This window comes from Procambarus clarkii, chromosome 66, assembly GCF_040958095.1.
Source record: "Procambarus clarkii isolate CNS0578487 chromosome 66, FALCON_Pclarkii_2.0, whole genome shotgun sequence".
Lineage (NCBI taxonomy): Eukaryota > Metazoa > Arthropoda > Malacostraca > Decapoda > Cambaridae > Procambarus > Procambarus clarkii.
In genome coordinates this window covers 20,690,693-20,702,682 of record NC_091215.1, presented here as the reverse complement: position 1 = coordinate 20,702,682, position 11,990 = coordinate 20,690,693, and the positions used below count along the sequence as shown (strand labels likewise).

Here is an 11,990-nt window from a genome sequence, read left to right as displayed (position 1 = left end):
ACGACGACGTCCCCACTGAACCACCCGCCGTCCACGACGACGTCCCCACTGAACCACCCGCCGTCCACGACGACGTCCCCACTGAACCACCCGCCGTCCACGACGACGTCCCCACTGAACCACCCGCCGTCCACGACGACGTCCCCACTGAACCACCCGCCGTCCACGACGACGTCCCCACTGAACCACCCGCCGTCCACGACGACGTCCCCACTGAACCACCCGCCGTCCACGACGACGTCCCCACTGAACCACCCGCCGTCCACGACGACGTCCCCCACTGAACCACCCGCCGTCAACGACGACGTCCCCCACTGAACCACCCGCCGTCAACGACGACGTACCCACTGAACCACCCGCCGTCCACGACGACGTCCCCCACTGAACCACCCGCCGTCCACGACGACGTCCCCACTGAACCACCCGCCGTCCACGACGACGTCCCCACTGAACCACCCGCCGTCCTCGACGACGTCCCCACTGAACCACCCGCCGTCCTCGACGACGTCCCCACTGAACCACCCGCCGTCCACGACGACGTCCCCACTGAACCACCCGCCGTCCTCGACGACGTCCCCACTGAACCACCCGCCGTCCACGACGACGTCCCCACTGAACCACCCGCCGTCCACGACGACGTCCCCACTGAACCACCCGCCGTCCACGACGACGTCCCCACTGAACCACCCGCCGTCCACGACGACGTCCCCACTGAACCACCCGCCGTCCACGACGACGTCCCCACTGAACCACCCGCCGTCCACGACGACGTCCCCACTGAACCACCCGCCGTCCACGACGACGTCCCCACTGAACCACCCGCCGTCCACGACGACGTCCCCCACTGAACCACCCGCCGTCCACGACGACGTCCCCCACTGAACCACCCGCCGTCCACGACGACGTCCCCACTGAACCACCCGCCGTCCACGACGACGTCCCCACTGAACCACCCGCCGTCCACGACGACGTCCCCACTGAACCACCCGCCGTCCACGACGACGTCCCCACTGAACCACCCGCCGTCCACGACGACGTCCCCACTGAACCACCCGCCGTCCACGACGACGTCCCCACTGAACCACCCGCCGTCCACGACGACGTCCCCACTGAACCACCCGCCGTCCTCGACGACGTCCCCACTGAACCACCCGCCGTCCACGACGACGTCCCCACTGAACCACCCGCCGTCCACGACGACGTCCCCACTGAACCACCCGCCGTCCACGACGACGATCCCTCTCCGGACGTTGTGTGTCCCACTCACGAACTACTGTGGCGCGTCACCTCCATAGACGTTCGACACACGAACCTGGACGTCTGTAGTGAGATCAACTTCAACACCCGAGAGATCTAACGTCCGCGACGAAGTCAGTGTTGGACGTCGTCGGTGCTGAATGATCTGTCGCCCGTGACGTCTGCCTGCAGTACACGAGGATGACAGTGTAGCTCAGTGTAACCTATTTTCACTAATTTCTTTTTTTGTTGTTGTCCTCATGTATTGAAGTAAAGGTTCAATACTGTTGGATTTATTTTTATTTTGCATATGTGAAAAACATTTTGGATTTTTCTTTATCACTTGTATAGCTTTATGTTCCATTTCCTCAGACTCGTACGATGGCTTCAACGTCTGCTCTATTTCTTCGATCTCCTTGTTTAGATTTATTTTCTTTACTTGCTTGCTTGTGATAGTCGTGTCTACTTCAGTATCTGTGATTTTGTTTTCTTTCTGTACAGTCGTTTGCGTTTTCTTTCTAGACTGGTCCTCTTTCTGAGCCTCCTCACAGGCACCGCCTGTCAGGTGACAGGAGGTGGCTCCTTCAGCTGTCAGTTGAGCTACTCCCTGTGAAGGGACTTTGTCGCTGAAGACCGTCTCCCATTCAATGATTGCTTATATTTATTTTTATAAGCAAGAAATTGCTTATAAAAAACTCTTGGACCTACAACCGTTATTTATGTTAGTTTGCACTTCAGTGAGCTTGTGGTTTCAGCCATTTCTAGGACCAACTCTGCTGCAGTTTGTCTAGAACCAACTCTGCTGCAACCTGTTTAGGACCAACTATGCTGCAGTCTGTCTAGGACCAACTATGCTGCAGTCTGTCTAGGACCAACTATGCTACAGTCTGTCTAGGATCAACTATGCTACAGCCTGTCTAGGACCAACTATGCTTCAGTATGTCTAGGACCAACTATGCTGCAGCCTGTCTAGGACCAACTATGCTACAGTCTGTCTAGGACCAACTAAGCTGCAGTCTGTCTAGGACCAACTAAGCTGCAGTCTGTCTAGGACCAACTCTGCTACAGTCTGTCTAGGACCAACTAAGCTGCAGTCTGTCTAGGACCAACTATGCTGCAGTCTGTCTAGGACCAACTCTGCTGCAGTCTGTCTAGGACCAACTAAGCTGCAGCCTGTCTAGGACTTCTTGCAGTATTTTCCAATTTTTTTCTCTCTCGTCTCGTCTCATTAATTTTACATTATCTCAATACTGTAATTAGTATGTAGAAAGCTACCTACGGTTCGGTCACTGCCATAAATAGGAAATCACATTCGCCTCTCAGTGTGACTGACTGTTTCCTGTCTATTGGGTACTCCCTCACCCATTTCAGTACTCATTCATGTTCTCCCGACTGTGTGTAGCTGACACTTATGGGGAATGTGACCAAAGCTTCCGGCAGTTTGGAAACGGACACGTTTATGGAGTGTGCGCTCAGTTAAATGTTTTCTCAGGGTCTGGAAGTATATGTATACTTTGGTCAGTGTTTATCCCTGACAGACTAAAAACAGCAGAGATAGCACCACTCCATAAAGGAGGAAATAAGGCAGAGGCAAAAAATTACAGACCGATAGCACTAACATCGCACATCATAAAAATTTTTGAGAGTGTGCTAAGAAGTAAGATCACAAAATACATGGAATCACAGCATCTCCATAACCCCGGACAACATGGTTTCAGAACAGGGCGCTCTTGCCTGTCGCAGTTGCTGGACCACTATGATATGGCATTAGATGCTATGGAAGACAAACAAAACGCGGATGTAATTTACATAGATTTCGCAAAAGCCTTTGATAAATGTGACCATGGTGTTATTGCACATAAAATGCGTTCAAAAGGAATTACCGGGAAAATAGGCAGATGGATCTACAATTTCCTGACTAACAGAACCCAATGTGTAATAGTCAACAAAATAGAATCCAGCCCATCAACCGTGAAGAGCTCAGTCCCTCAGGGTACTGTGCTTGCTCCAGTACTTTTTCTCATCCTCATATCGGACATAGACCAGAACACAACCTATAGCACTATATCATCCTTTGCAAATGACACTAGGATTTTCATGAGAGTTGGCAACATAGAGGACACGGCAAACCTCCAATCAGATGTAGATAAGGTCTTTCTATGGGCTACAGAAAATAATATGGTGTTTAACGAGGATAAGTTCCAGCTCATGCGCTACGGAAAAATTGAAAATATAAAAACAGGAACCACGTACAAAACTCAGGCAAATCATAACATAGAACGAAAAGGCAATGTAAAGGATCTGGGTGTACTCATGTCGGAAGACCTTACCTTTAAAGAACACAATAAAGTAGCCGTCACAACTGCAAGAAAAATGACAGGTTGGATAACAAGAACTTTTCACACTAGAGATGCTATACCGATGATGATACTTTTCAAAACGCTTGTGCTCTCTAGAGTGGAGTACTGCTGCACAATGACAGCCCCTTTCAAAGCTGGAGAAATTGCTGACCTAGAGAGCGTGCAGAGATCCTTTACTGCTAGAATCCACTCAGTAAAACATCTAAATTACTGGGACCGACTAAAGAGCCTAAATCTGTACTCCCTTGAGCGCAGGCGGGAGAGATACATAATAATTTACACGTGGAAAATAATTGAGGGGCTGGTCCCAAACCTGCACACAGAAATAACACCACATGAGACCAGAAGACATGGCAGGATGTGCAGAATACCCCCGTTGAAAAGCAGAGGTGCAACAGGTACTCTGAGAGAGAACTCTATCAACATCAGAGGCCCGAGACTGTTCAACACGCTTCCACTACACATAAGGGGCATAACTGGCCGACCCCTCACAGTGTTCAAGAGAGAACTGGATAAGCACCTCCAAAGGATACCTGATCAATCAGGCTGTGACTCATACGTCAGGCTGCGAGCAGCCGCGTCTAACAGCCTGGTTGATCAGTCCAGCAACCAGGAGGCCTGGTCGACGACCGGGCCGCGGGGACACTAAGCCCCGGAAGCACCTCAAGGTAGCCTCAAGGTAGGTAGGTAGCGTGACCTGGGTCAGCGTGACCTGGGTCAGGGTGACCTGGGTCAGTGTGACTTGGGTCAGCGTGACCTGGGTCTAATAAGCCTCAGCCCCTCCGTTCTGTCCGGGACAGGAAACCTGTTGAACTTAACGAGGTCCCTCTAGGGCCTACGCCAGCGACCGACTATTGTGTGAAGGGGGGGAATAAACTAAGAACCGTGCCCAAACGTCTCGACCTGCACAGAGGCCACATGCAAGTCGTGAGCCCACTACCATAACTACTGAACTACAGGTGAATTGTTTTCACCATAAGCTTCTAATAATGTGACTAGGCTATGAATTACACGAAATAAAAAAAAACAATTAGAGTGTGGGCTACCTTGCTACCTTGAGGTGCTTCCGGGGCTTAGTGTCCCCGCGGCCCGGTCGTCGACCAGGCCTCCTGGTTGCTGGACTGATCAACCAGGCTGTTAGACGCGGCTGTTAGACGCGGCTGCTCGCAGCCTGACGTATGAGTCACAGCCTGGTTGATCAGGTATCCTTTGGAGGTGCTTATCCAGTTCTCTCTTGAACACTGTGAAGGGTCGGCCAGTTATGCCCCTTATGTGTAGTGGAAGCGTGTTGAACAGTCTCGGGCCTCTGATGTTGATAGAGTTCTCTCTCAGAGTACCTGTTGCAGGGGTGTATAGAATGAATACATTTATACACCGCACTATACACCATGCACTATATGGTGTATAGCGGGGATCAGAAGTCTTGCCCTCCTCCTGTTTTTGTTTAAGATTCGCTAGTCGGAACAAAAGTTCCAAGTAGCACGGGATATGGTGAACCCGTAAACTGCCTTGGCTTCCTGCTCTCGCTGCTCTCCGACGCGAGAGGACAATACCTGGTCATTTAACGCCACAGGGACCCGAAATAGTTGTTACATTCTCTCGCGTTCTATGGCGGCTTGTGGGCACAGTGCCAGGGGGGGGGTGGATTATGAGGGGAGTGGTGCAGGTCGGGTGCCACCTGGGGCAACACAGTGCCATGCAGGGGAGAGTCAGTATGTGGTCATCAATCATTCAGCTTTTATTTGTAGATCATTTATTACTTTGTATATGGTTGATGTTGGTTCCTAAAATTTATGAATGTATAATGTATACACGCACACATGAGCGCACACAAACGCTATATTATATATATATATATATATATATATAATATATATATATATATATATATATATGTGTGTGTGTGTGTGTGTATATCACGAAAATAAACACGTGATTAAGAATGTGACAATGTCAGACCACGGAGGAAAATGAAACAGGAATTTCCTTAAGTACTTTCGTATATTAAATACATCTTCAGAAGGAATGATTTTACAGATCGAGTGATGGGTATAAATAGGCAGGAGAGAGTGGTGAAGTAAGGTGAGGTACAATACTTGGACAACGCAGACGGCCCAATATACGAAAGTACTTAATATACGAAAGTACTTAAGGAAATTCCTGTTTCATTTTCCTCCGTGGTCTGACATTGTCATATATATATATATATATATATATATATATATATATATATATATATATATATATATATATATATATATATATATATATGTCGTACCTAGTAGCCAGAACTCACTTCTCAGCCAACTATTCAAGGCCCGATTTGCCTAATAAGCCAAGTTTTCCTGAATTAATATATTTACTATAATTTTTTTCTTATGAAATGATAAAGCAACCCTTTTCTCTATGTATGAGGTCAATTTTTTTTTATTGGAGTTAAAATTAACGTAGATATATGACCGAACCTAACCAACCCTACCTAACCTAACCTAACCTATATTTATAGGTAAGGTTAGGTTAGGTAGCCAAAAAAAGCTAGGTTAGGTTAGGTTAGGTAGGTTAGGTAGACGAAAAAACATTAATTCATGAAAACTTGGCTTATTAGGCAAATCGGGCCTTGAATAGTAGGCTGAGAAGTGCGTTCTGGCTATTAGGTACGACATATATATATATATATATATATGTCGTACCTAGTAGCCAGAACGCACTTCTCAGCCTACTATGCAAGGCCCAATTTGCCTAATAAGCCAAGTTTTCATGAATTAATTGTTTTTCGACTACCTAACCTACCTAACCTAACCTAACTTTTTCGGCTACCTAACCTAACCTAACCTATAAAGATAGGTTAGGTTAGGTTAGGTAGGGTTGGTTAGGTTCGGTCATACAACTACGTTAATTTTAACTCCAATAAAAAAAATTGACCTCATACATAATGAAAAGGGTAGCTTTATCATTTCATAAGAAAAAAATTAGAGAAAATATATTAATTCATGAAAACTTGGCTTATTAGGCAAATCGGGCCTTGCATAGTAGGCTGAGAAGTGAGTTCTGGCTACTAGGTACGACATATATATATATATATATATATTTGACGATTATTAATTAAACTCCCAACTTGTGTAGGAAGCTACTTGTGGGAAAATTTAATGTCATACAGTTCATTTTAGCTTCATACAGTCCGATATCAAAATAAATTAAATACAAAATTATAATTAAATTATAGTTAATTAATAATTGCAATTATAATAAATAATAAAATCCCACTGGTCAGTTTTACCCACAGTATGAATACAAAAATTGGAATGAGATAAATGAGTAAGTTCAGTACTACAAGTCAGCAGCAGAGCCTGCATAACCGGACAGCAGACAACAGCAGCAGCAACACACAAAATGACACCATAACTAATCATGGGGAACTTTAATCATAATAATATGGATTGGGAGTCGAGAACCCCCCCCCCCCACAGAGGGGATAAAACATGGGACACAAAGTAACTGGAAGCACTGGAAAGGAACATCATAAAGCAACATTGAAATAAAGGGGAGGAGGCACATAATCAAGTCTGATCTTCGGTCAGCATGAGGACGACATCGAGACCTTGGAGCATACAAAATCTATAGAAGCGACCACTGTGTACTTTGACTATCTGGCTGAACTACAAGCAACGATCATTAGCCACCGGTGCAAGGAGAGAAGTCAAGAGCAAAGGAAAGTACGTGGAACTAGAAGGGAGGGAGGGAATTCTCAAGGGGGAAAAAATCAAGCCATTACGACTATATAGCATTTTGAAGGATGCTAAGGATTTGGGATGGGACGAGGGAGGGGGGAGGAATGGTGTTCAACCAATTGGACAGTCGGGGATTGAACGCCGACCTGCATGAGGCGAGACCGTCGCTCTACCGTCCAGCCCAAGTGGAAGTAGAAAACTATCTGGGAAATGCACAACAGGACGACAAATGAGCAAAGAAGAGGTAAGTCATTTCCTGAAGTATAAGATGGGTGAAGACAGTTCAGGAAGTGACGAATAAGTTAAACAGAGACGCAGAGACAGTTACCTATCAGGATCAAGTATGAACAAATTCAGGGAATATAACAACCCATGATTCACTAGATAATGTCAAGCAGTTAAAGCAAAATACACAGCACATAAGAAAACACGAATAGATGCATAAGAACTAAAAATATATATACACACATAAGACATCAGAAACAAGCTATAAAAATGACATAGCATCCAAAGCCAAGGAACAAGGTAACTACATAGCCATTTATGGATAACCGAGAGTGAATAAGTGACTAAATTACTCACGAGAAGAAAACAGCAAACAGGAAAGAACAAGGAATAAAACGAGTTTCAGGTTTTTTTAAGTCTCCGTGGTGTAGTGGTAAGACACTCGCCTGGCGTTCCGCGAGCGCTATGTCATGGGTTCGTATCCTGGCCGGTGAGGATTTACTGGGCGCAATTCCTTAACTGTAGCCTCTGTTTAACGCAACAGTAAAATGTGTTCTTGGCTGTAACAACGATTCTTCGCGGCGGGGATCGTATTCCAGGGACCTGCCCGAAACGCTACGCGTACTAGTGGCTCTACAAGAATGTAACAACTCTTGTATACATCTCAAAAAAAAAAAAGAGTTGACAACTGCGTCGTAACAGCTCCCAGGGCTAACAGACGCGGCAACCATACACGACTGACAAACACTGAAGCAACATCACAGCAAGGAACGACACAACTAGCATCACTAGATGACGTGAAAGCTATTAGACCGTTCCTTTTATCTACTGACGCTGGGTGTTAAGAGAACCAGCAGAAGCCGTCAGTCTGCTCCTGGCTTTCATGTTTAACGATACAAGATGGAAGGTTACCCACAGGCAGATGGAAAACGTCGTGCTAACGAAGCTACTGCTGTCCTATGATACAGTGACGAATACAGCACCACTGAGATGCATGACAATGAAGCCACGACCACCACCAGGGACCCAAGACCCGAGGACGAGCCACGACCCACCACCAGGGACCCACCATCCGAGGACGAGCCACGACCCACCACCAGGGACCCACCACCCGAGGACGAGCCACGACCCACCACCAGGGAGGGACCCACCACCCGAGGACGAGCCACGACCCACCACCAGGGAGGGGCCCACCACCCGAGGACGAGCCACGACCCACCACCAGGGAGGGACCCACCACCCGAGGACGAGCCACGACCCACCACCAGGGAGGGACCCACCACCAGGGAGGGACCCACCACCCGAGGACGAGCCACGACCCACCACCAGGGACCCACCACCCGTCTCACTATGTCATCGACCTCAACTCGACACACTTCAATAAGCCGCGTGAAGTAGAGGCCGAGTGAACACTCCTCCCTTGTAACGTGAACACCTTGTCAGCGTCCTGCACACAAGTGGCGGCCTCCGTAACGAGGGCAGGCAACTCTCCCTGCCTCTCCCTGATTTACAGCCTCACAAATCTACCTAATTACCCTTTGGTGGTGAAAGGTTTACTACCATTTGGGGTTAAGATGTGAGCACGCGGCGGAGGTCGTGAGCCTCCTGCATCAGCGAGGTCATTACTCTCCAGCAGGTCATTACTCTCCAGCATCCAGCAGGTCATTACTCTCCAGCATCAGCGAGGTCATTACTCTCCAGCATCCAGCAGGTCATTACTCTTCAGCATCCAGCAGGTCATTACTCTTCAGCATCCAGCAGGTCATTACTCTTCAGCATCCAGCAGGTCATTACTCTTCAGCATCCAGCAGGTCATTACTCTTCAGCATCCAGCAGGTCATTACTCTTCAGCATCCAGCAGGTCATTACTCTTCAGCATCCAGCAGGTCATTACTCGCCAGCATCAGCGAGGTCATTACTCTTCAGCATCCAGCAGGTCATTATTCTCCAGCATCAGCGAGGTCATTACTCTCCAGCATCCAGCAGGTCATTACTCTCCAGCATCCAGCAGGTCATTACTCTTCAGCATCCAGCAGGATGCTGAAGAGTAATACAGTGTATAAATATACTCTGGCTTCCTGTCCCCCCCGACATAATGAATTATTATTAATTATATTCTAATCGTTACTTGTTGCTCAAGTAATTTTTCAACGCCGATAAAAAGAGCATTTCGAACACGGAGAAATTATTCTCGCAGTAAAATCTGTGCATCTTTCGTGATATTATTCCGAAGCTTAGCAATCTTGCTGCAATACTTTTCTGTGTGGATGTCAGTTTAAAATTCATCCATGTCTTACATGGATTTAAAGATTGGAAAGTATGAAAAATTTATCTTTTTTTTTTTTTTTTGAGATATATACAAGAGTTGTTACATTCTTGTAGAGCCACTAGTACGCGTAGCGTTTCGGGCAGGTCCCTGGAATACGATCCCCGCCGCGAAGAATCGTTTTTTCATCCAAGTACACATTTTACTGTTGCGTTAAACAGAGGCTACAGTTAAGGAATTACGCCCAGTAAATCCTCCCCGGCCAGGATACGAACCCATGACATAGCGCTCGCGGAACGCCAGGCGAGTGTCTTACCACTACACCACGGAGACTACAAGATCTCTCTGCAAGAGAGATCTCTGAGATCTCTGCAAGCTGCCTTTCAAACCGCTGAAGTTTCCTCTTAAAGGCACGAATACGGTCAGAAAACTGTACCACCAATATCTTAGTATTCAGGTAACTTAGTTAGCTAATTAGGCGTTGTGTGTTACCCATCATGAAGGTTATCTTGAGGTTATCTTGAGATGATTTCGGGGCTTTAGTGTCCTCGCGGCCCGGTCCTCGACCAGGTCTCCACCCCCAGGAAGCTGCCCGTGACAGCTGACTAACTTCCAGGTACCTATTTTACTGCTACGTAACAGGGGCATAGGGTGAAAGAAACTCTGCCCATTGTTTCTCGCCGACGCCTGGGATCGAACCCAGGACCACAGGATCACAAGTCCAGCGTGCTGTCCGCTCGGCCGACGGGCTCCCATCATCAACAGCAAGTACAAAGGTTAAACTTATAAGTACTTTTTATAAAAAGCAATATAAAAAAAAAGGAGAAGAAGGCTTTACCTTTGGTTTGGATTTACTCTGAAAATTCACTGATCTTTTGGGCAACTATCTGACTCGCGAGGCTGATATGCTGGCAGAAACTTGTCAGTTCTCCAGACACTCCAATACCGAAGCCACCAACAAACATGGTTGTATACAGTCCCCTTCCAATAAAGGCTTCAAAGATACAGCGTTTCCCCGAGTATTCAAGTCGCCTTAACTGCCGCCTCAATGACCATATCTTTCAAGTGCTGCTTTTTTTAGTGGCAGCTCGAACTCAACCTTCATGTCATTTGTCACTTGTGTGTTTGTAATACTTGTAGGTACAGCTAGCTTCATGGTGCCTGTGGGTACAGCTAGCTTCATGGTGCCTGTGGGTACAGCTAGCTTCATGGTGCCTGTGGGTACAGCTAGCTTCATGGTGCCTGTGGGTACAGCTAGCTTCATGGTGCCTGTGGGTACAGCTAGCTTCATGGTGCCTGTGGGTACAGCTAGCTTCATGGTGCCTGTGGGTACAGCTAGCTTCATGGTGCCTGTGGGTACAGCTAGCTTCATGGTGCCTGTGGGTACAGCTCTAGCTTCATGGTGCCTGTGCGTACAGCTCTAGCTTCATGGTGCCTGTGGATACAGCTAGCTTCATGGTGCCTGGGGGTACAGCTAGCTTCATGGTGCCTGTGGGTACAGCTAGCTTCATGGTGCCTGTGGGTACAGCTAGCTTCATGGTGCCAGTGGGTACAGCTAGCTTCATGGTGCCTGTGGGTACAGCTAGCTTCATGGTGCCTGTGGGTACAGCTAACTTCATGGTGCCTGTGGGTACAGCTAGCTTCATGGCGCCTGTGGGTACAGCTAGCTTCATGGTGCCTGTGGGTACAGCTAGCTTCATGGTGCCTGTGGGTACAGCTAGCTTCATGGTGCCTGTGGGTACAGCTAGCTTCATGGTGCCTGTGGGTACAGCTAGCTTCATGGTGCCTGTGGGTACAGCTAGCTTCATGGTGCCTGTGGGTACAGCTAGCTTCATGGTGCCTGTGGGTACAGCTAGCTTCATGGTGCCTGTGGGTACAGCTAGCTTCATGGTGCCTGTGGGTACAGCTAGCTTCATGGTGCCTGTGGGTACAGCTAGCTTCATGGTGCCTGTGGGTACAGCTAGCTTCATGGTGCCTGTGGGTACAGCTCTAGCTTCATGGTGCCTGTGGGTACAGCTAGCTTCATGGTGCCTGTGGGTACAGCTAGCTTCATGGTGCCTGTGGGTACAGCTAGCTTCATGGTGCCTGTGGGTACAGCTAGCTTCATGGTGCCTGTGGGTACAGCTAGCTTCATGGTGCCTGTGGGTACAGCTAGCTTCATGGTGCCTGTGGGTA

The 11,990-nt window shown here is 47.9% G+C and overlaps 2 protein-coding genes across 2 annotated transcripts; both read right to left on the bottom strand.

Annotated features, from left to right (window-relative positions):
* Positions 1 to 329: 329 nt before the first annotated feature.
* On the bottom strand, positions 330 to 9,215 carry LOC138355244 (uncharacterized). Its single transcript, XM_069310106.1, has 3 exons — positions 9,085 to 9,215; positions 1,522 to 1,862; positions 330 to 1,273 (listed from the first exon to the last, which is right to left on the bottom strand). Exons 1-3 carry the CDS (start codon positions 9,213 to 9,215, stop codon positions 330 to 332), a joined length of 1,416 nt encoding a protein of 471 aa, XP_069166207.1.
* Positions 9,216 to 11,212: 1,997 nt separating this feature from the next.
* On the bottom strand, positions 11,213 to 11,785 carry LOC138355242 (uncharacterized). The gene has a single exon (XM_069310105.1). The coding sequence runs from the start codon at positions 11,783 to 11,785 to the stop codon at positions 11,213 to 11,215; it is 573 nt and encodes a 190-aa protein (XP_069166206.1).
* Between the last annotated feature and the right edge of the window lie 205 nt (positions 11,786 to 11,990).

Excerpts from the sequence above, each read along its gene's own strand:
- LOC138355244 (XM_069310106.1), bottom strand. The coding sequence starts at position 9,215 with ATGACCTGCTGGATGCTGGAGAGTAATGACCTGCTGGAGAGTAATGAC. Across the intron at positions 1,863-9,084 it reads AAACCTTTCACCACCAAAGG|CGACAAAGTCCCTTCACAGG; the intron begins GTAATTAGGTAG and ends GACGGTCTTCAG. Across the intron at positions 1,274-1,521 it reads AAATAAAAATAAATCCAACA|TAGTTCGTGAGTGGGACACA; the intron begins GTATTGAACCTT and ends GACGCGCCACAG.
- LOC138355242 (XM_069310105.1), bottom strand. The coding sequence starts at position 11,785 with ATGAAGCTAGCTGTACCCACAGGCACCATGAAGCTAGCTGTACCCACA.